This window comes from Fusarium poae (assembly GCF_019609905.1).
Source record: "Fusarium poae strain DAOMC 252244 chromosome Unknown contig_1, whole genome shotgun sequence".
Taxonomy (NCBI): domain Eukaryota; kingdom Fungi; phylum Ascomycota; class Sordariomycetes; order Hypocreales; family Nectriaceae; genus Fusarium; species Fusarium poae.
Window position 1 is genome coordinate 979,670 of NW_025408659.1, and position 25,800 is coordinate 1,005,469.

The window sequence follows — 25,800 nt, forward strand, 5'->3', positions numbered from 1 at the left end:
GGAATCCAGAATGCGAACGCCCATTTATTCAAGGGCCATGGAATACGCGCTCCCCCTGACAAGACGAAATCAGCCGCTGAGAAAAAAGCCGAGAAGTTGAAGGCCAAGGATCAGAGGTCCATCGCCGAAGTGATGAAGCTCGATACGCGACTCCCGCGCGAACAAGATATTGCGAACAGTCTGGCCAAGGGTTTCGACCGCAAGCATTTCCAGCGCCTCCTACTCGAATGGATCATCGAGGAAAACCACGCATTTAGCGTCTGTGAGCAAGGAAGACTACGCCAGATATTCGAATACCTCAACCCACTTGTCAAGATCACGGATGCCAATATTACCAGGACAACCATCCGCCGCAAAGTCCTCTCGGCCTACGAAATGCATAAGGATAAGGTCATCGCAGCGCTGAAGCAGTCATGCGGCCTGATTCACGTCTCCTTTGACGGATGGAAGTCAGGCAACAGGCACAGCCTGTACGGGATTGCTTGTTTCTTTCGGGATGAGAAAAGCCAGCCACGCAAGCTGGCGCTTGGTGTGCCGGAATTGCGGACTCGCCATTTCGGACACAACATTGCGGCCGAAATACTGGACGTCCTTGACGCCTATGGGATCCAGGATAAGATTGGGTACTTCACACTGGACAACGCGGAAAGCAACGACAAGGCCATGGAGGTAATTGGTGGCGAGCTCGGGTTCGTCGGGTCGACGAGGCGTGGGCGCTGCTTCGGCCATACGCTAAATCTCTCGGCCAAAGCGCTGCTGTTTGGCCACAACGTCGAGGCTTTCGAAGAGCAGTTGTCAGGGGAAGCCGCTCTGTCTGAGGCGGAGCACACACTTTGGCGGCGCAAAGGACCTGTCGGAAAGCTGCACAATCTGGTGGTTGACGTCCGAAGGTCGGACCAGCTTACTTATTTGCTGCGGAGTATACAACGCTCCGAATTCGATCTATCCTCGGATCCCAGTATTAGAGCGAGGCAGCCGGTCGATTTGATCATTGACAACGATACCCGGTGGCTTTCTCAACTATACATGATTAGACGCGCCATCATTCTTCGACCATTCATCGAACAACTCGTCTTGAAGCATCGTCAACAGTGGGAGCAGGACAACAGATCAAAGAGGACAGGGAATCTCAGAAAGTCTGCGAGGGAGCCCCGGATTTGCTTGGAGGAAAACCAGCTTACGGTCAATGACTGGGCAGTCCTGGAACACCTGGCTAAGCTTCTTGGATTCTACGAGGATGCCGTGAAGACTCTAGAAGGCGATGGCCAACAACGCAAGCGGAAAGGAGGGTGGGTTGGCTCGTACGGGAATGTATGGGAGGTTATCCAGGGATTCGAGTTCTTGTTGGAAGTGCTCGAGGACTATAAGCAGCTTGCTTCTGAGATACCCGACGCGGAGCACTTCCGAATCAATATTAATCTGGGTTGGGAAAAACTCAACAAGTACTACAGCAAGCTGGATGAGACACCAATCTATTACACGGCCTTAGCGCTGCACCCGGCTTTCCGGTGGGGGTATTTCGAGAATGAGTGGAAGGATAAGACGAAATGGGTGATGAAGGCGAAGCAGATGGTCCGAGAAGTGTGGGAATCGGACTATCGTCACCTGCAGGTGGTCCGGAGTCCCGTGGACGACGAACCAGTTGCGAAGCGGCAGCGAAAGTACTACAACCCATTTCAAGCGTACTGTGAGCGCACGCGGCCGGTTCTCGGATACGGTTTGGTGAAAGAGGAAGCGGCTTTGCCTGACGACATCAATGAAGATATTGACGAGCTCGAATTATGGCAGTCGTCGTGGGAGGATGGAGATAACGATGTTAGAGATGCAATATCATACTGGCATGAGCGCAAACGTCGGTATCCTCGTCTTTCACGAATGGCGCTGGACTTCCTTACGATCCAGCCGATGTCAGCAGAGTGCGAGAGGATGTTTGCAGCGGCAGGGCGGATGGTGACGCCACTACGAAATCGGCTGGACGCGGACATTATAGGAATGTGTCAAGTGCTGCGATCGTGGTTACGGGCTGGGGTGATTGACGACCTGGACGTGTCATTACTTCCTACCGAGAATGGTAGTGGTGATGGGCCGGAAGAAGGATCATGGGTGGAGGTGGGATGTGAAGAAAAGGGGATGGAAGAGTGGGAGTGAAATAGCTCAGCTTGGAGATCAACGACTTCAACCAGTGTCCATTCAACTCAATTTGACGGATAATTGATCAACGCCACTGGAGAGAGTGGTTGACCAGGTCAACTCACCGCCACCGGGCCATTCGGTTGATTGAATTGAGTGGTGCACATCCTTGCCTCATTGTGAGCGTCAAATATGGACAGCAATTTCTTCCTCGCCAAGGGCTCCATGCCTCAAATGTTCAGAGCAGGCTACGAGAGGATTATTACAACCACTTGTGTTGCAGTTCTGTGCCCGGAATCTCGCCTGGGTGTATATGCGGCAGCATTGGTTGCGGTATTAGCCGTCACGCGTGCGTCATTCATGTAGGCTGCGCTAAGTGTGACAGCTAATTCGGTCTGCCCTTCAGTAATTTACAATAAATTAATTCTTTAAAATCCTAACCATTAAAAAATGTCCAATAAGGCGATTAAAAGGCAAGCTGTAAAATAATATATATTATCTAACGTGCTTGATAAGCGAGTTGACCAGACAAGCGAGTTGACCAGAAATCTTAACTATCTAAATAAAAATCGCCATAAAACCACCACAAACTATCTAATTAATTAAAATCACTCACTATACTCTTCCCCAGATATCTCAATTACTACCTGACAGGTCCTTGCATTATGCCCGGCCTTGCCACATACACCACAACGCCGACCACCCGGTCGCTCCGACCTTCCTCGAGCACCATTTCTAGATGATTCAGCCACTACCTGCGCATCAACATCCATCTGATCAATTACTTGCGATGCGTCCTGTACAGTCATTGCCCCTCCTTTCTGTAGTCTGGTCCTTTTTGACCTTCGGCGCCGGCTTAGTATCTTATTTGCTTGTTCAAGATCCTTTAACCTAGCCTCTACTTGTAACGGTTGCACCTAACCGCTAAGCCACAGGGCAAAAGATCGGGCCATAATCACTATGCTAGCGATTACAGTGGTGCTTACAGCTGCCTATAGGGGCCGATCGTAACACTTAGTATACCCTGTGCCCTAGTAAGGGACTTTTTAGGGCTAATAGCCCCCTAGACGAAAAATACATATTACTTAGGAGTCTAAAACTAATATAAGAAAGTTAACTCTTATAAAAGCACTACATATTAAACTCTTTAGGGTTTTTAAGCTTAACGGGATTGTATATCTCTTAAGATTTAATAACTATAATATTAATAGCTCTATTTATTTTAAAACTTCTCAAGACCTTATTTCTTGTTTAGTGCTTTAACTAATACAGAAGAATCCTAATTCCTCTAAGTCAGTAAACATTTCAACTCATGTTCTCCTGTAACTACAGAAGGTTCTGGGGACCTTTGCCTACCGCCCAAATTCCGTATGATTTAATCTTCGGGTTAGGACCTTCCGTGCCTTCGAATCCTAGACGACCTACAAATTCACACTCGACGTGTTCACCATTTTTGAGATCCATCGCGACCCAAGCGATGAAGAGTAAGTCAGTTGCGGCACTATCGAATGAGTACACTCTCAAGACAACGTGTCTTCGTGCATTGAACGAGGCCCACGCGTTGTCTCTGCATTTGCGGATTTCTGGTTGCGAAGTTTAAATTAGCCAAGAAGATAGAGGTTAAGTAATTATTGCTTGTGCGCCGCCAATCGGTGTATATAAACACACGAGCCATGTAGCACGGCTTTAAGTTGCGGACTTGTACGTACCTTCAGTCCCCGTGAATACGTGGCCGCCAAATTGCGCGCGGGCATCGGGTGTAAAGATTTCATCGGCCAAGATGTTCCCTACATTGGTATCCTGGCTGTCCAGCAGCGCAAAGAATCGATGAATCAGGTTCTTGACGCTGTTAGGGACAGGATGGTCCGGCCAGACTGTATCTTTGGTGTCGCTGCTCATATTGCCTTGTTCTGAAGATGGTTATTAATGGTAAATCGTTACTTGATTATTGGATTTCGTAAGTAGTAATAGCCGGTTGATAGTGGTTAATAAGCGAGCCTTGTCTGAATCCCGCGGCGCTAGGATATCGGCCCGGACTGAATGAAGTGGCTGCCTTTTAGAATCCTTCCCAGCGTGGAATGAATTATAATCATGAATCGCGACTAGTCCGGGCTCCGAGTCTGGGATCCCCTACCCGTTCGGGTGCTCGGGTTTAGGCGTCTTCCGAAGTCTTGAGCGACCCATATAATGGCTGGAGAAGCTCCCTGGGGCGTAGCTATGGTCAGAAAAATCCCGTAAAGAAATGACATTGCTTTGGTACATTTGGTATCCAATAGACAATGAAACATGCTGATGTAAGACATATCTGCGCACACTAGAGTCATAAAGGTTTGTTCCCGGTAGCCACTTTATTATCTCGGTGGATGAGTCTTGTTCGGGGTCCGCTCTTTTGATATAGCTAGACTTTACAGTAATTTACGCTACAGGATCTCCCGCTAATGACGGAGGAGACTTGTATCCGAAGCAGTAGGTCAATTAAGCAAAGCGTTTAGAGAAATATGGAGAGCGTGAACCAGGGAATTTTGTTCCATTTTGCCATGTAGCATGATTCAGAAATAGGACAGTGATGAAGTCTATGTGTTATTTGATTCAATTGACTAAATGCTAAGACCATTGCCGCAAATTATCTAGATATCACACTGCCTTTGATTTGAGTGCAATTAACAGTTAAGGCTTGTGGCCGGGCCGCCGGACCCTGGCGTATGGCTAGCTACAAAGACCTCTTCGGGTTTGTGAGAGCCAAATAAGGCGACAACTTCATCCATTGTCCATTCCTGATGCACGTGGCCCTCAGGAACGTTTGTGTTTGTGAAAGGTGCACCCGTTTTGATGTGAGCAATCACCGCTTCGGCATTGTCATAAGCATACTTGCGCGCATCAGCATCGTAGAGCCACCCTGGCATGGGGAATCTCAAAAACTCCGGATTCTTCTTGACTTCATCCCAATCTGTCTGTTGCCAGCGATGGCGGTTTTCCCATCCCAAACGTTGAGTTAGACTTGTTCGCTCGTAGCTGAGAACATCACTGTTAGATCATCGTGCAGGAGAAAGTGCAGGGAGGTTTCTACTCTGCTTACCGCAGCTTTTCGGTCGCCCTGAGAGCGAGGGGTATGTCCTTGACTCCTGTCACGTCTATCATCGCGGCGATGGTGGCTCCATCCTCGGTTGCTTGCGCTGCTCCGGCACCAGAGGATGGGATGTGAGGATGGGCAGCATCGCCAACTAAGCGAGAGTTAGTGACGCCCATGATTGTAGACATCAATAGAGGGGGCTTACTGATTATCATTCGACCCTTGGGTGAAACCCAGGGACGTGCGGGATCGCGCCACAAAAGGGTCCAGTCAATAAAGGTCTCTTCGGGAATATGGCTGACAAGAGCTGGGAGAACTGGATCCCAGCCATCAAGAAGTTGAACTGCTTGCGGGACACTACCCAGGCTCTCCCAAGACTCGCTGCTGGTAGCCGTTTGCTAAGTCATGTATCAGCCAAAGCTCCCACCTACACAGACAAGAACATCATGTCATGAATGGCCGACTCACTCTATGGGTGAACAAGCAGGTGCACTTGCCAAGCTTCCGGTTGGTTTGGACGATGATATGGATCGAAGACCCTACCCACAGCAAGAACAAATCCCGATCAGCTTCCACGAGATGCTTGGTCAAAGGATCATCCGCGAGGAGGTTGAGGTCGAAGTAAGCCCGATACACGGCACCGCCGCTGGTCTGTGGAGCATCAGCCTTGCCGGTGACAAACTTTCGAGCCTTGCTGTGAACGCCATCAGCACCGATGACAGCATCGGCCTTGAGTAGTTCACCGCCAACGTAGACACCAGCAAAGTCATCATCTTCAACAAACTCGGTCACACGATAGCCGAAACGAAACTTGACCCCAATTTCCACGGCATATTTGTAGATCAACTGTTGCACCAGACCCCTGCTCGGGAAGAGAACCGGGAACCCGCCTATGGTCGCGGGCAATGGGGCTTCCAGAATCGGCTCTCCTTTCCAGTTGAGATAGGTCATGCTGGGATACATAGGAGCGACATCGATGGCCTGCTGCAGCACGTCTCCCCAACGTGATATGATTCTCGTGGAATATGAGGTCAGTTGGAGTGTATCGCCTATTCCAGCGTCAGACAAATCCTCGAACCTCGTGCAATCGGGGTTACAAACCTTTCAAAGTCAAGTTCTTGGTAGCCTCGATCAGCTCAACGTCATGGCCATTCAACCTCAGTTCTATTGCGGCGGCGAGGCCACCGTAGCCTGCACCGACCACAACAAAACGGCCCTTGGCGCCTTTTGAGACGCCATTGGGTACCGACGGCTCGTGGCTATTGTTGGATGCCATTGTTGTATGGTTGCAGCAACTCTTGTAGGACTTATGTTCAAGAAAATGGGTGTGGGAGGTAGAGGGAAGACCGGTTCAATCTTTGTAAAGGGGTTGGAGAGAAGTTGTTTCCAAGCCAGAAGACTGAGGTGATGAGGACAATCAGCAACCCAGTGACGAGGAACAGCAGTGTCACAACTTATAGCATTTCTTGCCAATTTGTTCCTTGCAAATTTCCCCGCAAACTTCCCCGCAGTGGCGTTTTCATCTTGGCGTTTTCATCTTGGGGTCTTCATCTTACCACCGGCCTCTCGGAAGAGCGCATGTCATATCCTCCGGAAGCCCCGAAGAGACAAACCGTTCCGTCCACGGTATCGTCTAGTTCGCAGTCTTGATGTGGATGAATTACATCACTGACGAAAGCAGGTAGCACAAAGGTCATGCGACTCTGGAGAAAGAGTATTGGACACGGTCAGGCATTGATCAGGGCGGCCTCTTATGCCCCAGCTGCTGCCAATAAGTTTACTGACTGAGTTATTACAAAGCATATTATTGGGAGCCTTATCTTTGTCAAGGCTATGTGTATATTGCCTTTTAAAAGCTGAAGTTGAATGGGATTTTTCAGTGTGTTGGCTTGATATGTCTCGTTGAGATGTCATAAGCTTTAGGCATCAATCAACACGGTCAGGCATTCAGACATACAGGATAGAGAAGAAAGCTTGGAGATATACTATCATACGGGCTGCTAGTGTGCTAGGTCTTGAAGTCGCTTCATCATCTCATGAGCCCACGCCTCTTCCATCTCACCTCCCGTTCCCATACATAAGACCGGGCTGATGTGGTTGTGACCCTTTAGTATCCAATGCTCTACTTTTCCACCAGCTGCCTCCCAAATTTCCGCAAATTCCTTGCCACATCTCCGCATGTATTCTGGATCAAACTCGCTCACAGCAACCAAGATTGGGGGTCTTGTCTTGCTTACGTTCTCACCCGAAGACTCAATGGCTCTATGAGCAATCTCGGTCGGCGCGTTCTCATCCACTTTCTTCTCGTCTCCGTAGTACGTAACTAGTATACTCTGCAAGAACGTGTCGGTCATATCCTTGTAGTACCATCTGAAAGGGCCGCCGACAGAGGCAGCCGCTTTCAGTTTGAGGTCGCCCTGGCCAGAGGTGAGCCGCTTGACAGATTCGTCATAAGCTGGTTCAAAGAGCCATGTCATGACGTGCGCTGCTCCGGCCGAGTTCCCCATGATGTAGACATCTCGGCGTGGCTTACCGAAGTTGCGCTTTTCGAGCCAGTTGAAGACCATGTCAATCTCGTCTCCTCCACTTGGATACTTGCCTCCATGGTCGATGGTTCTGTAGTCCATGATGATAGTCTCATAGCCCAGCTTGTCTGCCATGAAAGATCCGACATTGGCATACGCAAGACCCCCTTCAACTTCGGGAATGGTTCTATCTCCCGCCTTGAAGCCGCCACCATAGAGAAATATAAAGATCGGGCGTGGGCCGTCCCCGCTAGGATTCACAGCAGAGTCACTAGGGGTGAATAAGTCGAGCAGATGTCGCTCATGTGGCCCGTAGGACAGGGTTTCTCTCTTTGTCGCACGGATTGCACGCGCATTCTCGGGGCGGTTCAGTATACCACTGAGTAATTCGTAAGACGGCCGAATGGTTGCGATAAGTTCGTCTCCAAAAGTGGGAACGATATCCATGGCAAAGTCTGACGAGAGAAATATTTCAAAGAGTAATTGGATTCTGTGAATTTCGGAATAGCCCTAGATGCTTGAAGCAATCTCAATGTTTGGATGAAAGACAGCCTGAATAGGTTTTTTTTTTTTATCATCAGTCCATATCATCAGGCCATATCGCTATGGTTGGTTCATCCTCCTAGGTTCCGAGAGGTTCGGAGCGGCCATTGTCTCCTCGGTCCGGTTGACTCGCCCATGCATACTGCTTGCTGCATCAAAGCGTATCTGTAGCGGTAGATATTCACGGCTTCTTTCAGCCATATTGCATCCGGAGCGCTCGGGCCTGTATCTTTGGTTCAACCGCAGTGGCTACGACTTCACTTTCCGGCAGTTGTGTGACTTTTCTGTAACCATAAACCTAAATATCCATATTTAACGTACTTTGACGCTTTTCACTTTTCACTAATTATTTAATATTTAAAGAGCACTAGGCGACCAACTTCAGAACTTGTCGCAGAAACTATCGATATTCAGACAAACACCAACACTACAGTCACAATGATGAAACAATTTGTTCCGACTCCCGCGGTATCATTGGAAAATGTCCCTGGACGACTGCCTCAGACCGTTATTCCCCCAGAGATTGATGTTGATGCGATTCTGTCATCCGCCATTGAGACTCTGTCTTGCTTGAAAGAGGATCATCTCTGGGAGGACGCTCTATGGCGAGATATATTGGCGTTTACTGGCTTTTTCCGCACCTTCCATACGCCAAAGGCCATCGCAGTAGCTTGGAAAGAACTCGAAGGACACGTCCATCCATCCTCTTTTAAGTATAATGGAGATGCCCAGGTCAAGCAAGTAGAGTCGGCGGGATGGATTGAAGGAAGCTTTCAGTTCAACGTTGGGGGAAGCCATCCTGGTAAAGGGTCCGGAATTGTCCACCTTGTCCCGATCGATGGTACGTGGAAGATCTGGATCCTCAGTACCATTCTGGAATCTGTCGATGGGCTGGGAAATCCCGACACAGCTCCTAGCCTGTCCAGTAATGGTGTCAATGGTGCAGTAAGCCAGGACAGCAATGGAATCCCCCAAGGCGTCTCGGAGACAACCGAAGTGTTGATCGTTGGTGCGGGGCAGAACGGAATATGCGTAGCCGCCAGGCTGAAAGGCCTCGGAGTCAAAGCTGTCTTGATCGAATCGGAGGACGAGGTGGGCGGTAACTGGTCGTCACGGTACGAATCAGTCACGTTACACACCGGCAAGTACTACGCGCATCTACCCTTTGAGGCGACCTTTGCTGGCGACGAGTGGCCCTACTTCCTTCGTGGCGTAGACCTTGCCAAGGGATATCGGGATTATGTTAAGCGATATCAACTTGATGTCAGGACATCGAATACAGTTGAAAAAGCCAATTGGCTTAAAGACTCAGCCTCCTGGCTCATCGAGACTGTTTGCAAAGGAAAGCGCACGGCCATCGGAGCCAAGCATATCGTCTTTGCCATGGGCGCCGGAGGACAGCAACCCAAGATGCCGCACATCCCAAACAGGGAGGCCTTCAAAGGTATAAGTATCCATTCCAAGGAATACAAGTCGGCGAAGCAGTGGAAAGGCAAGAAGGGTGTCGTGATCGGAACGGCCAATACAGGTATGAAGCCTTTCATCTTTTGTCTCTGAGAGAGACGCTTCTTTCCAGAAACTGACAAGCCGACGTGCTAGCACACGACGTGGCGGTTGATATGGTCGAGGCAGGCCTCGCCTCGGTCCACATGGTTCAACGCAACCGTACACCGGTCATCCCGTGGCCTTGGTTTGGAGAGCCTCACAATCGCAACTACAACCCCAAATCTATAACTACCGAGTCAGACCGCCGCGAGTTTCCCCTCCCATTGGTATTCTACCGGAATTTGACAATGCTCATCGTCAAGAAGTTGTCGGCTCAAGATTCCGAGAAGTTCGACGGACTTGAGCGGGCCGGCTTCAAAGTCGACCGACTCCCTGACGCTATAAGTATCCAGTATGAGCGCCAAGGTGGACACTACCTTGACATGGGAGGGTCTCAGATGATTATTGATGGTAAGATCAAGGTCAAGTCTGAGCGCATATCCAGATTCGTGCCAGAGGGCCTCGAGTTCCAGGACGGTAGCATCCTGGAAGCAGACGCGATTGTATGGTGTACTGGATTTGAGAACGACATGCGCACCATGATCTCGGACATTTTGGGGACCGAGATAGTCGAGAGAATCGAGCATCATTGGCATCTGGATAAGGAGGGTGAAATCAGGGGTGCATTCAAACCTGTCGGCCGTAAGTCACGCAGTGTGTCCAACAACCAAGTCAAGTAACTTGGCTGCTTGAGGTGGGGCCTCATATATAGCCATCTGGCCTATGAGATCCGTTCTCCTGGGGGCCACATCATCAGCATTAGTGTTTATTGCCCCCTGGAGAACGGATCTCATAGGCCAGATGGCTATATATGAGGCCCCACCTCAAGCAGCCAAGTTACTTGACTTGGTTGTTGGACACACTGAAGTCACGTCGAACACGAAGGCGGTACCTTTTACTTTTACTCTGCTGACAACTGCCCAGATCCGAGAATGTGGTACACCGGAGGTGGTGTTGGCATTGCACGATTCTATTCGCGGTTCCTGGCGCTCCAGATCAAGGCTGATCTTGCAGGTGTACCATTTGAGCCGTACCGAAAGACACCTGAAGCTGCATCTTAGACAACTCTACGTGTTGATTTATGAGTCTATATTTACTAATTTAGACTACAACTCCAGCTACTCACTTCATGGCTCTTGCATAGAAAGACATATTGAATAGATCCTAAATACTACATAGCCGTTGACTTGGACATGGTGCGTTATTGCTAAGATGTAAAATATGACTGCCATCCAGCTTGTGTACATAATAAAACTGGCCGGGCAGCTCGGCTCTTACCGGTCTGCAGTCCCGACTCTAGCCGTTAATGGGACGCTGATTCTGAGCCTGAAAAGGAAATTATGCTTCCCCTCCAACCCCAACACCAGCGACTCGACCCCACCGGCGCCGCGACTCCAGCGCGTTACGGACTTTGAGTCTTGTCCGGGTGCCGGAATGCAATGCAAATCCCGCCCGCGCCGGTGTCAAACGACGTCTCCTCCGGGGATCTGCCTACACCCCATAGTTTCTGAGTCCAGACCAAAAGAGGCCTCGGGGCTAACAGCCTTTACCCAATAGTTGTGTTGTTTCCGAGGTCCGGTACCCCAGGGTAGCTAGCTATATTCTCTCCAATACAACACAATATGGAACCCATGATCTACCGGTTGAGGTACGCTTCTGAACTCATTGGTCGCATTATACCAAATTTTCAACTCGTCTTTGACAACCACCCCACGATATTCTAGTCCTATCCAACGATGAGTACTGCCACAGAAAAGGGTGCCAATATCCCGCCTATCCAGATAAATCCCAACAAGTTCAAAGGTCATGTTGTCGTCGTCACCGGAGCGGCTCAAGGGATCGCGAAAACAACGGCAACACTTTTCGCACAACAAGGTGCCACTGTGGTCCTCGTTGACGTGCAAGAAGCGCTTGTGAAGAGTACCACGGCTGGAATAAAAGAACAGGGCGGGCATGCCGTGTTCAGAGTCACTGATATCGCATCCGAAGAAGCATGCAATCAACTAGTGGACTCGGTGATCGGCGAGTTTGGCAAGATCGACGTGCTGGTACAGCTTGCAGCCATTGCCACCCACAAACCCATTCTTGATCTGACAAAAACCGACTTCATTAGGACCATGGAGGTCAATGTCTACTCGTGCTTCTATCTTGCGCGTGCGGTGCTGCCACACATGCGCAAAGCTGGCTACGGAAGGCTTGTCCAGACGTCTAGTTCAACGACACAGCACGTGTTCGTGGGCCTCAACGCATATCTTGCTAGCAAGGGTGCCGTCATGTCCATGACGCGCTCGCTCGCCATCGAGGCTGGCCCGGGTATCACGTCCAACGTTGTCATGCCTGGCTTTGTCGAGACTCCCATGGCCGTGCAAGGCGACGTTAGCACGCGTGAGAGTGTAGGGGCCACGTCCATCTTCGACTACCACGTTGACCATCAGTGTGTCAAGCGTCGGGGACAGCCGGAGGACATAGCACACGCTGTTTGCTTTCTTGCCAGCCCAGAGGCCTCTTTTGTCACGGGCCAGATCTTTGACGTGAGCGGCGGGTTCACGTTCCATTGATCACGTTCCATTGAGAAACATGGCAGCTACCCATAGGGTTGATATATTGGCCCTTAATAGTTCATGTAGTAAAGCTGATCCTGTTATCGTCGCCCTGTTATACATTGTATAGTGAAGCAAATCAGTGCACTCTTCTGACCCCGGACCTCTGTACTGGTCATGCAATGGCTGCGAAGCCAAGTAGTAGTCTATGGCTCAAATCACAGGCTCTTGTTTCTGTCACTCGATTGCCTACATTCTTCCGCTTTCCATACCAGAGAGCCTTCTGCCCCTAGCAGCTTTGATCTCTTAGAACAGATACCAATGTACTCCTTTCACCTCCAAGCATGCTTCAGAATTATTCACGGTAAACCGCCGGCCGAGAATTCGTATGCTGTTAATCTGCCCAGGACTTTGTCGCATACTCATGTAAAGCCTTTACTAGTACAGTTTGCAGATCCCAAGTGTTTGCAGCCCTGAATATGATCAAACAGGCGAATGCGACACGTCTGCTCAAAGGAAGCTTGGCTTGCTCAGGGTGTAACTCGGCCTCTTTGACAGTCGATTCTATCGACGGTATAGTTTGGCTCTCGTGCTCGGTCCACGTAATTGCTGGAATCCCTTCCATTGACTCAAGCCATTTGATGAGATAAAGCACGGAGTGGAAAGTGTTGAAGATGTAGTGCAGAGTGCCGGAGCCGCTGGTATGAACCGTGCCGAATTTTAAAAGCGCCGCGAATGATTGCGTAGCAGACAAGGCAGCCTTGCTGGATTCTATGGAGCGTTCAATAGGAAAGCCAATGGCTATAGCTTGGCTGATCTTGCTCGCATCGTGAGTCTTGCAGGCGGCGAGACAATTGCCCATACTGGCACATAAATGAATTCTCGCTAGCCGGAGCAGAGAGTGGAAGTTGTATGCTAGGCTTGCTCTGGCGTTGTGTGGCGACATAGTTGATTCGGGGCCAGAATCCGCAGCCGACTCCAGTTTGTCAAGGGCATTTCGAAAAGGGCCAGCATCTAAAGGCCGATTCTTATCACAACTGCCTTGACGCCGGTACCAGATTTTTTGCAGCAACGTGTGCAGGATGATAATGGCCGTGAACGGGCTATCGGAAATTGGGGTTGGGGCCGAAGAATTGAGCAAGTCATCGACTGCATCTTTCAGCGAGATTCTTGCTCTTGGTCTTCGATTCCTGGCCCAGTCCTGGGCGCTGGGTGCGACCCACTCGGCTTCAGCACATGGGAGGGACAGTTGGACACCAGAGTATCGAATCGGCGGTGTTGCGTCAAAGACGATGTTGACAAGGCTCAGGAAGTAGAGCACGCAATATCTAGTGCTACAGCCTACTATTCAGTGGCCGTTCGCCTGCTCTTCGAACACACTTACCGGATCATGGTCTCCTTCTCTACCCATATCTCCCACGAGATTTCTGGATCCATATGGCCTTCTTCCAAGTTCGTTTCGAGACACGATAGCTGCACCGAGTTGAGAAGTGAGTCGTAAAGCTTTGGAGCTAGTGCACATACCTCGGCGAGTAGAACATTGTCTAGCATAGCTTCGCGGCAAGCGTCCGCGGGGCCGTTCCAGAGGCTGAACCCGGTGACAATCAAAAGTGCCAGTATCACAGAAGGCGGCTGTTCTATCCGTAAGCCGTCGGGGGTCCTTATCTGCGGAGCCATGGTCAGTGACGCAAGTACGATAAGCATACTCTCTTCTATAACAAATACCTGGCACAGGGTGACCTTTCGGGCAACCTTGTGTATGTTCAGGGCAAGCTCGGCTTTGCGTAGATATCTGGCGCCGCACGCAGCCATTGCAAGCAGAATACAGGGATCCGCCTCCTCTGCGTTCCATGTAGGGATATGGACGCATGGCGTGACGATGAAAAGCGAGTCAAAACATGCGGCAATGCATCGTTCTAGTGTCAAGCATGACGGGAAATCTACATCCATATCAGAGCACGCCTGAATTTCATCCTTCGGTTAATAACGAACACTCAATGAGAAGACAGTCCGAAAACGTACCGCGTGGCCCAAATCTATCACTTGCATTCGCCTGGCCTCCGAGATTTGGAAGGTCCCCAGCGTCGCATCTCTAGATTCATTGCCTGACTTGGTGATCGTGCAAGAATCAGACTGGGTAAAGGTTTCCCATTGCGGATTTGACGCTGGAGGTGAAGGAGGCCCGTTCACTTGGAAGCTCAACGGACTGTCATCATTATAGACATTGGAAATCAAGGTGCCGATATCGACATCGCTGACGAGGTTGCCTTGCGAGTTCAGAGATCCAAAGTCGGGCATATCAGGACCCCATTCGAAGATGGGATCGAGACTGAAATTATTCGTTCTGTCGGAAGAGCCATCATCATCACCGAGCTCCCCGCTTACCCCACTGATATCCATAGTCGTGGCTACCGTTGCGCATTCGACGCCCGAGTGTTGCCGGCGGATATGGCGCTTGAGGAGGTCCTTTCGGCAGGATGCGAAGCCACAAAGGCTGCACCGGAAGGGCTTTTCCCCTCGATCTAAGCACCCCGACTCAGCATAAGAGACGCGAATAGGATGGCAGACGTACGTGAGCGCTCATGGCGCGTGAGATGTTCTGTTCGGGTAAAAACCTGTCCACAAATGCTGCAACTTCGCCTGTCGTGATTATTTTGCCCGGATCTGAATTTGGAAGTGTACGAGTCCATGGTTGGATTCTTCATTATGCCTCTTTGTTTGCTGGTCATAGCGTAAGTACGACCTGCTGGTAGTAGAGAGACTCGTTGCATGATCAAAGTTCTTAGTCTACTTTATGCTACCGGGGACGGGCAGACCGAGGACTGCGGGGTATAGTACGAGTCCGATGGTCACATGATTGGGCGAAGATCCATGCATGCATAATAGTAATAACCTAAACAGATCCAAGTCGGAGATTTATGAACCGTCCGCGCGGGGTACGGAAAACAACCAGAGGGCGAACAAATAGGCTATAAGAATGCGATCCATGCCCAAATGCCGGGTTTATCTGGACCCTGAGGGCAGCACTTGTCAAGAATTCTCCCCCAAATGATTTCAATTGCCATGTGCGCTCTTATGCTCCGAGTCTGTTGAGATGCTCTCTTCCATCGTAGGCACATCGAATTGGGAAAATATATTTTTCTGCGCCTCGTTAAACTCCCTTAAAATTGTCTCCCTTTTCCGCTCAGACCGGACCTTGATGCAGGCCTGAAAGGGTTTAGCCATGACGATAGTGCCGTCTGTGTAGCCCGTCATCGGATCAAGGTTCATTTCTATAAGTCGTCCTTGCTTATCTTTAGGAGCAGATATGTTAAAGGCCCAGAGCATCTTGGAAAAGGTAGTGAATAATGATCTCTCGGCGATCTGCATCCCTGCGCAAATCCGACGTCCAAAGCCATATACATAGTGATCTCGTTTATCTTCATCTGAAATATTAGCATAGCCCTGAGCCAACTTTGTCATTCCTTCGTAATGGTCGGGGTTAAACTCGCCAGGACGTTCAAATTTGTTGGCATCTGAATGAAGTCCTGTGATATTGGCGATAATAGTGGCCCCCTCAGGGACCAGTTTCCCGTCGATCCAAATATCTGAGGGTTAGGTTAGTGAGTCAAGATGCTAAGTCAAAGAGGCCGGGGTCCATCACCTTTGAGTGCTTTATGAGGGAATGCAATAGGTGTAGCTGGGCGGAGGCGCTGCGTCTCTTTTATGAGTTGGTTGATGTATGGTAACTTGGCGAAGTCGTCCCATACCGGGGTTCGGTCTTCGCCAACTACCATATCAATCTCGGCGTGGGCTTTCTTGAGAATTTCCGGATAGGCACAGAGCATCTGGATCAGTGTGATCAGGACCGACGAAGTAGTGTCTGTCCCTGCGTCCAGGACGGATCCTGTCAAGTACATGAGCTCATGAAACGAGAAGTCGTACTCCTTATTGTCGATACATATGTCGGCGAAAGTGTCTTGCGGGCCTTTGGCTTTCCGGCGCTCCATCACTGCTCCAAGAATAGACGTATATAGGTTGTCGCTTGCTTTTTGCAAATCTGTACATAGGGTGACCCAATTACCCAGGAAGCGTTCGGGCACGAGTTTGAGGAATGGGAATATATCGACTGGTGGTAATCTTCCGGGGACGATGAGAGACGCCGTTTGCGAGGTGATTTTGGTGATTGCCACCAAATGAGGAGTGTCGTGGCTTGGAGTTCGTATGCCATAGGCTAGATCGGTCAGTGTCGTGCTCACTTTGCGAGTCATACCCAGGGAGAGATGGATGAAGGACTCACTCGCACTCATCGTGAAACTATTAGCGTATCTGTGGGCATGGTGAGGAAAGTTGTCCGGATCGACCATAACATCTCGGATCAGCTGGGTTGCTTCGGCGTTGATGATACGCAGGTGACTCCTGTCGATCGCGGGTTCTCCAAAGTATTGATGTAGTAACTTTTTGGAAACGCGGTACATAGGAGCGTCCGGTTGCTGGATAGTGATGAAATGGCCTCTGAAAACGAGCTTTTCAAGAGCATAGGAAGCCGGTCTGCCTGCGGTGACGGCGCCTCGTCTCTCCAAGATTTCTTTGACGAGTCTTCGACTGGAGAGAACAACAGTTGTTGTCGACCCGATCTTGATCGAATACATGTCGCCATATTGCTTGGCCCACTCGGCAAACTTGATGTAGGCCTTTCGAGTGGGCATCTGGTGCAGATTCCCAATGATAGGCAGAGTCGGCGGTCCTAGATGGTAAGGTTAGATTGACATGGCAGTTAGGGACGATAGAATTGACGCACCATGAGGCAACCCTTTACCTCGTCTACCTGGGACTGTCAATGCGTAGAGCACCGAAGCTCCGAGGAGCACCCAAAACAAGAGCGAGATGTTGATGTAATCGGCCATTGTGGTTATCTCTTTGGAAGATGTACCTCAGATGCATAGACAAGTGTTTTCGTACCTTATATCGTCGGCATATAGTTAAGGAGTAATGGCATGTGAAATAATCGTCCTACTCCACAATGTACTACAAAAGTACAAATCGGCCCGCGGAGGAAGTGAGGACCGCACTCGGATCTCAACACTGGCAATCAACCCCGCTTTAGCGGATTAAGCATTCTCAGGCTATTGCTTGCAGTCTCAATTGGCGCCGCCGGGTAGATCTTTAAGGAGTCTAACCTAATCATACACTACCTGGCAAGCCTGTAAAAGCCGGGGGACCTCAGAGTGCCGGCCCGGGAGTCGGTACCCACAAAGTCCCGACAGAGAAGGCAGGTTTCGTATAATATGGTGACGTCTGTTACAAGGGAAGAACAGGAAAGATTGCGACAGGATACAAACAAACGAAAAAAAAAAGTACAGCAATTTATGACGATCAAGATGGAATCAACCGACCCAGCCGACTTCGACGAGACCGGCACCAAGGTGCTGAGCCCATCCACCCTAGCACACGTTGTCCTTCGCACCGGTCAGTTCAAGAAGATGACAGACTTTTACGTGACCTTTCTGGGAGGCCATGTTACCGTCGGCAGTGACTTTCTCAGTTTTATCACATATGACGAAGAACACCATCGTATCGCATTGATCGGAGACCCCAACACGGTGGGCAGAGGGAAAAACACTGCTGGGCTGGAACATATTGCTTTCACGTTTCCCACCTTGTCAGCACTGCTGCTTGCCTACCGACAGCGCAAAACTCGTGGTATTTCACCTGCCTGGTGCGTCAACCACGGCCCTACCACGTCCATCTACTACAAAGATCCCGATGGCAACATGCTGGAAACACAAGTCGACAACTTTGATTCAGTCGAGGCAGCTTCTGAGTTTATGAATGGCAAGGAGTTTATAGAGAATCCCGTCGGCACTGATTTCGATCCGGAGGATATGATCCAGAAAATCAAGGATGGCAGATCAGAGAGTGAGCTGAAGAAGAGGGTGGAGGTTGGTCCCAGGGAGCTCCCTGACTTTGACGCTATGTAACTAGCTATCTTGTGTTAGCATGAATTCCTGACCTTCCAGCTTGCGGGGTTATTGTGGCTTCCCCGTGGGGCCCCATGGGGCACGTAGCTTCTAACGTGGGCGATGTGTCTGGAGGGGTCGACAATTTCCGTTTCAGTGCATAGTACGTAAATTAGTCTGTGCGGAGGACCCAGAGATTTCGGCATTCAAAAGAATCCAAAGTCCGTCTTGATCCGTACTTAGAGTTTCAGCAAATCTATTGGCGACAGCCCTTGTTAGCTTCGCTTGTTCAACGCCTCGCCCCTCCTTGAAAAGGCGGAGAAAAACACTTCCTATTGTAGACACCAATAACATGGGTCCCATATCATCAGACTACTACTGATTGGCATCGGTACCTGTCAAGGAATCCTTCTGCACTCATATTCCTTTCACTCTGAAACCTTTACCGCAATACATTGTTTACACGTTTATCTCTCACTACAATGGCCCTATCACGACCCCTGCCCAAGTGCATCGTCGCCTGTAGATTTTGTCGCGATAAGAAAGTCAAGTGTACGTCAAAGGCCAGATTCGTCAACGTAATCGCCCGGCTAATTCAGCTCCAGGCTCCGGGACGCACCCCTGCGCAAATTGCGTCGTAAGATGAATTGATCACTCTAAGGCGTTGGATAGGTACTGATTCAGACCAAACAGACTCACCAGCAGCCCTGTAAATATCCCGAGAAAACTGTCAGGACCAGGCGACAGCGAGTCCCGCAACGCTCACTTGAGGCACGGCTGGCTTCAGTCGAGCTTTTACTGACGCAGAATGCCCAAAAACCATGGTCGTCGTCACAAGTCAACGAATTCAGCCCGCAACAGCCTAGTAAAACAACTCCACAACAACAGCAACCTCCTCCCATTCAAACCCCGCCATTTTCACACACTACAGAGACTGTGCCAGATGCTATGCCAGAATCCACTGTTTGCGTAGCAGAAACACGCAATACTGCTAGTCCTGCTGCAGGCGTCGCATCAGGACCTGCAACGACCAATTCCCCCGGCTTGACTGACGATGGAAGTTCAGAAAGCTCTGATAGACAGCTGGTAGCTCACGAGAGAACCACTGGAGAGCCGCCTCTTCCTCCTCAAGACACGCCCCTTGAGATGATTCATGTGACCTCGCAGAGCCTTTCAGTTGCCGACGGTGATCCGATAAGTTTGGACTGGCCCTTGGTAGAGCGAGTGATGGAATCTCCTCTTACAGCTGACGAGGACCAGGAAAACAAGGTGAGTCGACCTGCTCTCGATTGTCCAGGCTGAACTGACCAATTGCTTAGGAGGCCGAGGAAGACGACCACCGCGGGATTATGTACGAGGTGGTTTCTCCAGGACTTCTTTCTATTTGTTCCTCGGCGTGCTCAGATTGGATTTGCAATCGACTGGGCAATCAGGATTTCCATGCGAGTGCCTGCAACTTCTCCGCAACCATGACCAGACGTCTGAGATTAGGTCGGCGGCTTGGAAGAGAGCGGGCAGCTGATCCAGATTATGAGACAGCGATGAAGTGGACACAAGGTAATATGAATCCGATTCACAGCTTTGTTCCCCGTTGAGCCTAGACTAACGTCACCTGGAATAGCGTTCTTTGATGAGAGCATTGAGCATGCTTGGGGGCTGGTGCCACGCCGGGCCTTTGAGATGCGTCTTGAGCAGCATTACAAGAGTCCCCGCCCACAAATATACGATCAGAATGTCAGTTGGTATGCCCTCCGCAACATCGTTTTCGCAATAGGTGCTCGACTGGCTCTATCTCCGACACGGCTTGTCCCGAGTTTGATGGATGCTCAAAAGCAATCATGGCCGTTTTTCGAGAACGCGTTTTCGGTCCAGGTTGATCTCATGTATATGCCCTCGGGCATTATCAATATTGAAATATTTCTGTTGATGGTGAGTGATGAGTATTGAGTCCCCGTGGCCGTGTGCAACCAGCTGAAAATAAGTGACATGACAGATGTTCTATTGCGAGGGCATCACAAGTCCAAAGCTGTCATACATGCTACTGGGCTGCGCTACTAGATTAGCCCAGAGCAAGGGACTTCACCTCATGCCAGCTGCGTACACGCATGTATCGGAAACCGAGGACATTAGCAGGAAATACCTGTGGTGGATAATATATGTGCACGATAAAACCACTTCTCTGATCACAGCTCGGCCATCGGTAAGGGAGAGACTTTTGACGACTTCTGTTTCTTGCAACGCTAATAACGTCAGATGATCTCCGACAAGGATGTAAGCGTTGGACTACCAACAATGGCCCGCCCAGACACCGCCACCGATCTGGCTTTATTCGTCAACACCATCAAACTTGCCCAGATAGTGTCTGTGATTGTCAAAAAGCTGGTCGGCCCCAGCGCAAGAAGAAGGTCGTACAGCAAACTTACGGATCTCGCTGCGAGCTTAGAGAGCGACTTGCGGCACTGGCAAGCCGGAGCAAGAATCGAAGACGAGGAAATTCCGTCCTCCGGATCCCAGTCAAGTCACTTCCGAGTGAGATCAACAATGAGACTGGAATTGAAGCTCTGCTATTATTGTGCCTTATGTGCCCTGCACGGTACATCTCGCCGGCCATGGGAGGTTCCCCCAGAGCAGGAAGCAGAATATCTCGCACAAGTTCAGGAGGCATGGCCTAAGATTGCTGAAGCGTCTCGCTCGCTCATAACACTATGTCAGCCATGTCAAGTCAATGCCGCCACTCCAACGAGGTAAAGATAGCCTTGGGGTATTAGAGACATTTCGATTAGTCCATTAACTAATTCCACCTCAACAGATTGGCAATTTACTATCCACTCGTGGCGGTTACCAACCTGTTCATTAACGTCCTTGAGAACCCGACTGCGCAATCTGTCACAGCTGACGTCAATCTGATTGATATGATGACAGGGACCTTTGCTCGGCTGGAATATGCCACCAGTGGGCACCTGAACATCACTTTCCCCCGAGAGTTGGCCGATTTTGCGCGAGGTCTTTTGTCAAGAGTCAGAGACTCCCCACCAGATACTAGTCTCTCGTCGTGTTTGCCAACTGACCTAGAGATGTCTCTTGCTCAATACAACTTCAACATTCCATTGGACCAGGTATGCTCAAGCAAGGATCCTTCTTATTCCTTTCACGATTGGCTTCTTGAAGGAACCATCTGTTAACTTTGTTCTTGGATCTTCCATTTTTAAATCCAGGTCCTTCGTTTGTGGATTGTAGTGGCGAGCGCTTACGGACACTGTACTATTCGAGATATAAAAGCTGATCTACTCGACGGCGAACCCAGGTCTAATTCATATAGTTTGAATTTCTGTTTAGACCAGTCGCGTGGATACATGCACTGCTTCACAGATAGAACACTGTATAACAATCGTTTAAGAAAAGACATGTTTTGCGACTGTGACGCGTGCCCAAATAAGACCATCACCGCTTTATCAAACTTCTCCTGATAATCAGTCACAGCTGTACCGTTGGCCTTGGGACTAGGTTTATTGGTGGAGGACAAAGCGAGGAAGTAGAAACTGATCGCCCGTTGATCAATGTATGTTATAGCGATCAGAGCCGATTTTTGCCTATTTGCATATCCATGGCATATATAATTGTGCATAATTTCATTGCGGGTGGTGGTTCTCCCTACGGAAAAGCGTGTATTCGGACAACGCGTAATATTGAAGCCCAGATTCACCAACTCGGCTATACCCCAGATTTACCAACCCCGGCTTTACCCCCGATTCCGGGGCCGAAACGAGGCGTTTTTAAAACCAATCGGCAGAACTGGGGGCATCCTTTCGAGGTCTCGATCATTTGTAGTGCTTACAAGACTCACTAGTTTCCCGGAAGACACGAGCAGTATGATTAAGGAGGGGCACAAGAACTTCTGTTCTCAGTCTAGCTGTCGGCCGGAGAGTCGGCAGACTCATTTCCAGCCGTAAGCCTGTCGTTTGAGGGGGATCAAGAGTTGGACATCTTCCCCAGGTTCCCCGGACTTTGTGCTATTTATACAAGACTGTCCTCGAGACTTGCGAGGGACCACTAAGGAGTACCTCTGCATTTTAGTTGCTCCGCTTTTTCAAAAACCATGAATCAAGAAAAAGCCGCTGCCATTCACCTGGAGGAGAAGTCCCCGCAGCTGGACGAGCAGTTCGATGTTGTGGACGAAAGGGCCATAGGAGGCAATGATGTCTCTGACCTCCCGCCGAGATACTTTGTTAGTTGGCAGATCATCGGTAGCTCTATTGTAAGCCCTTAGCCAAAGATTACATCTATGGGAGACTGTGATAACTAATCGCGGCTATCAAGGCCTTCGCGCTAGGTGTTGGGGTGCAGCTGGGTGGTCTGACCATGATCAGCAATGCGCTCTATGCGTACATCGACCCCGATCTGGGTAAGTTCTCCAGTGGGCTTCTTTCAGGTGTCCAATGTGTTGACAAAGACAGGGCCGAGCCCCAATTCCCTATGGATCACCACGGCGATATCTCTAACTCAGAGTGTTGCTTTGCCGTTGTACGGTCGACTTTCGGATATATTCGGTAGACGATGGTTCTTCATTGGCGGCAATATCTTGGTTCTGGCTGCAATGTTGATCGGGTCCCAAGCCAAGAGTGTCAACATGGCAATTGCCGCGGTAAGTGTGATGGAGATCCTCGCCATACAAGTTCTGAGCTGACGGTTATGATTCAAAGAGTGCCATGAGTGGCTTTGGAGGAGGGGCTCAGGTTCTCGGTGCTATCGTTCCTGGAGAACTCTTTCCCAATAAATATCGATATCTGGTCTGGATGGGTGCAAGTACTGGACTATTCCCGATTGTGGCATTGGCACCTGGAATCTGTATGTACTTGTTTTCAAGAATTCAACATTTACTGACTGGAACTCTAGCTAGAGAATTATGTATGACCGGTCCAGGCGGCTGGCGGTGGATTTATCGCACGCTTGCCATCGTCACTAGCATCAGCACAATTCTTCTCTTCTTCTGTTATCATCCCCCGAATTTCGAAAGACTTCACAAATCTGGCACTAGGCGTGAAGCAATCAAGCATATGGACTGGATCTCTATGCTCATCTACTCTGCCAGTACATCGTCGCTCGTACTGGGGCTGACATGGGGTAGTGGACTCTACTGTACGTATCTTGGCCCCCTCAGTGCACCAGAGGTTTAACAAGATTCCAGCATGGAGCTCGGCCAAAGTAATAGTACCAACAGTGATGGGTCTCGTGGGATTCATCATCATGGCCGTCTGGGGTATGATACACAATCAGCTTACTAATGGAGAGCGATCATTAAAATTTTACAGGCACTTTCATGAACCCAAGGCACCCCTACATTTCAGGACACCTGATTAGAAACAAGAACTGGACTATACTCACTTTTATTTCAGGGGTTGGTGCGGTTCCCTATTACGCTCTGAATATTCTCCTACCTCAACAGTTGAGCCTGGTGCTCCATGTCTCACCATCTGTCGCAGGGTGGGCATCGGTAAGTCAATTATTGTTGGACGCTCATTAGGTAGCTGACCTCTTCAAGTGTGTTCTATCTGGAGGTATCGTCCTCGGAGCCATTATCCAGGGAGTTTTGCCTCCCCATTGGATGCAGAAGCTCGGTATCACGATCAAAATGGAAATGATCATCTGCTGTATCATCTTCGCAGTTTTCCTCGGTGCAATGGCTGATCCAAACTTGACGCTTGCTAAAGCAACTATCTTCGGCATGATAGCATCAGTGTGAGAAATAGGCGGTTCAGTCCAGTCCAGACACCCTGGACTGGACCGCCCAGCAGTCCAAAGGGCTTGGACTGAACCGCCTGCCTTAACTGGACTGGTGCCAAGGTCGGACCAAAATTTGGTATGGCGATCAAGTTTCGGTGTTGTTGTGCCTAGTTATGCTTCAGCAGCCGCCTGCGCAGCCAGCCTGCCGTACGGCCAACTTTTTACTCTGCAATATCTGCTTTATAGATTTCGAAGGTATGTAGGCCGGTCAAATAATCATAGTTTCCACCAAGCTCAACCAATCAGATTGCACTATTTACTCACCTAACAATATGGGCCTTAAATGGGCGGTCCAGGCGGTCCAATGACCCTGGACTGGACCACCTGGTCCAGCAATTTTTCCGGACTGGACTGGACTGAATAGGCGGTCCAGTCCAACAGCCCACTATGGACCGCCTATTTCCCACACTGGATAGCATTGACATCTCAAGGGATATTCGAGTCGCGATGCGTCGCTGCTGCCTCTCTCGAGGTCGATCAAAAGGATGTTGGACAATCGAACGGAGCGCAGATGAGCTTTCGTAACATGGTAACGGCTGTTGCAAGTAGGTAGCCATTCTCAAGACATTTTCGTGCAGAGTCTAAGTCGCTAACTCTTGACAGGCGCTATATTTGTCACCACGGTATGTTTGTCAGATGTGCATGAAACGGCTATCTTCTAATGACTGCATCCAGCTTAACAACACGATCCCTAAGAATGTGCATAAGTACGTGGTTCCGGCAATAGCTAAGACGGGTGCATCTCCAGCCATTACCGAGGCGCTGGCGCTGGCTATCGCAAGCGGCAATACAACTGCAATCGCCGGAATCCACGCTTCACCAGCTGCCATTCAAGCAGGCAGTGCAGCAATGCAGCTTGCCCTGGTCAAGTCCTATCAGTTATTGTACTATATCAGCTTGGCCTTTGGAGGTACCATCACCATCGCGGCATTTTTTCTCACCTCTCACCTTATGCAGAGCAGGCTTACTACCGAGATCCCACGGCGCCTGCAAGATGTAGGTAAGCAGCGCCAGTCGGACTCTGAAGCTGCGACTCCCACTTCGGATCACGAGAAGTAGAAACGCAAATAAGACAAGTTTGATCCTGCTGTGGCTACTCATGGAGTAGACAGTCGATTTCGGTACTGGGAACGGATCGAATGCCTTGGGAGGGGCTCCATGATAAATCATCCTACACTGCCATGGCTTCATAGCACCAGGAGTTCCGCAAAGCCAAGACTGGGGACAAATTGGATACATTGGTAGATGTCCGTGTAGCTAATAAAATCTACTGTTATGTTGGTGAATTGTATCTGCTATATGATGGCATATCTTTGGACCTTGGCTTGGTGAGTACCTGTTTGAAGATGTTCCGAAGCTCATCTAACGAGTCAAGGGCTCGTGAGGATCGGCTGGAAGAGAGATTCCTGGAGATAGCTGTGGCTAAATACAAGTAATGTTCACGGAAAGCCCCTCGGCGCTGCAACACTGAGTACCTGTTGGAAAATCCGGGGATCCCCCTTCCTTTCAGGGTTTAGACTGTCAGACTGAAAGTCCTAGATTTAGAGTTCAAAGTCCTAGATGAAATCATCTAGAGATATAAACCCGAGAAGAACTCTCATATCAATAATGAACAATCAAGTTTTATAAAATACATTTTCACCCAGCACTACTGCGCAATATAAACATTAGGTTATGAGCCCGGGTTAGCAAACACCGGGTTTCTCTTCTGAATCAAAGAACCGAAC

The 25,800-nt window shown here is 49.7% G+C and overlaps 10 protein-coding genes across 10 annotated transcripts; 5 read left to right on the forward strand and 5 right to left on the reverse strand.

Moving 5' to 3' along the window:
• Nucleotides 1-3,370: 3,370 nt before the first annotated feature.
• On the reverse strand, nt 3,371-4,029 carry FPOAC1_013077 (uncharacterized protein; the record flags this gene model as incomplete). Its single annotated transcript, XM_044857419.1, has 3 exons — nt 3,371-3,409; nt 3,487-3,713; nt 3,840-4,029. 3 exons carry the CDS (start codon nt 4,027-4,029, stop codon nt 3,371-3,373), a joined length of 456 nt encoding a protein of 151 aa, XP_044701602.1.
• Nucleotides 4,030-4,790: 761 nt separating this feature from the next.
• FPOAC1_013078 (uncharacterized protein) lies at nt 4,791-6,476 on the reverse strand (the record flags this gene model as incomplete). Its single annotated transcript, XM_044857420.1, has 5 exons — nt 4,791-5,142; nt 5,207-5,351; nt 5,406-5,598; nt 5,669-6,249; nt 6,302-6,476. The coding sequence occupies 5 exons, from the start codon at nt 6,474-6,476 to the stop codon at nt 4,791-4,793; spliced, it is 1,446 nt and encodes a 481-aa protein (XP_044701603.1).
• Nucleotides 6,477-7,200: 724 nt separating this feature from the next.
• On the reverse strand, nt 7,201-8,172 carry FPOAC1_013079 (uncharacterized protein; the record flags this gene model as incomplete). The annotated part of the gene is made up of 1 exon (XM_044857421.1): nt 7,201-8,172. One exon carries the CDS (start codon nt 8,170-8,172, stop codon nt 7,201-7,203), a length of 972 nt encoding a protein of 323 aa, XP_044701604.1.
• Nucleotides 8,173-8,706: 534 nt separating this feature from the next.
• Nucleotides 8,707-10,874, forward strand: FPOAC1_013080 (uncharacterized protein; the record flags this gene model as incomplete). Its single annotated transcript, XM_044857422.1, has 3 exons — nt 8,707-9,796; nt 9,868-10,455; nt 10,738-10,874. The coding sequence occupies 3 exons, from the start codon at nt 8,707-8,709 to the stop codon at nt 10,872-10,874; spliced, it is 1,815 nt and encodes a 604-aa protein (XP_044701605.1).
• Nucleotides 10,875-11,549: 675 nt separating this feature from the next.
• FPOAC1_013081 (uncharacterized protein) lies at nt 11,550-12,371 on the forward strand (the record flags this gene model as incomplete). The annotated part of the gene is made up of 1 exon (XM_044857423.1): nt 11,550-12,371. The coding sequence occupies one exon, from the start codon at nt 11,550-11,552 to the stop codon at nt 12,369-12,371; it is 822 nt and encodes a 273-aa protein (XP_044701606.1).
• A 376-nt stretch (nt 12,372-12,747) lies between these two features.
• Nucleotides 12,748-15,043, reverse strand: FPOAC1_013082 (uncharacterized protein; the record flags this gene model as incomplete). The annotated part of the gene is made up of 6 exons (XM_044857424.1): nt 12,748-13,687; nt 13,738-13,826; nt 13,878-14,018; nt 14,079-14,315; nt 14,376-14,875; nt 14,926-15,043. 6 exons carry the CDS (start codon nt 15,041-15,043, stop codon nt 12,748-12,750), a joined length of 2,025 nt encoding a protein of 674 aa, XP_044701607.1.
• A 364-nt stretch (nt 15,044-15,407) lies between these two features.
• FPOAC1_013083 (uncharacterized protein) lies at nt 15,408-17,239 on the reverse strand (the record flags this gene model as incomplete). Its single annotated transcript, XM_044857425.1, has 4 exons — nt 15,408-15,940; nt 15,997-16,566; nt 16,633-17,079; nt 17,134-17,239. The coding sequence occupies 4 exons, from the start codon at nt 17,237-17,239 to the stop codon at nt 15,408-15,410; spliced, it is 1,656 nt and encodes a 551-aa protein (XP_044701608.1).
• Nucleotides 17,240-17,713: 474 nt separating this feature from the next.
• Nucleotides 17,714-18,313, forward strand: FPOAC1_013084 (uncharacterized protein; the record flags this gene model as incomplete). Its single annotated transcript, XM_044857426.1, has 1 exon — nt 17,714-18,313. The coding sequence occupies one exon, from the start codon at nt 17,714-17,716 to the stop codon at nt 18,311-18,313; it is 600 nt and encodes a 199-aa protein (XP_044701609.1).
• A 461-nt stretch (nt 18,314-18,774) lies between these two features.
• On the forward strand, nt 18,775-21,474 carry FPOAC1_013085 (uncharacterized protein; the record flags this gene model as incomplete). Its single annotated transcript, XM_044857427.1, has 8 exons — nt 18,775-18,844; nt 18,898-18,929; nt 18,986-19,561; nt 19,612-19,849; nt 19,914-20,221; nt 20,286-20,492; nt 20,546-21,036; nt 21,102-21,474. 8 exons carry the CDS (start codon nt 18,775-18,777, stop codon nt 21,472-21,474), a joined length of 2,295 nt encoding a protein of 764 aa, XP_044701610.1.
• Nucleotides 21,475-22,388: 914 nt separating this feature from the next.
• Nucleotides 22,389-25,132, forward strand: FPOAC1_013086 (uncharacterized protein; the record flags this gene model as incomplete). Its single annotated transcript, XM_044857428.1, has 10 exons — nt 22,389-22,547; nt 22,610-22,694; nt 22,747-22,934; nt 22,993-23,137; nt 23,186-23,428; nt 23,686-23,783; nt 23,832-24,026; nt 24,438-24,618; nt 24,677-24,696; nt 24,749-25,132. 10 exons carry the CDS (start codon nt 22,389-22,391, stop codon nt 25,130-25,132), a joined length of 1,698 nt encoding a protein of 565 aa, XP_044701611.1.
• Between the last annotated feature and the right edge of the window lie 668 nt (nt 25,133-25,800).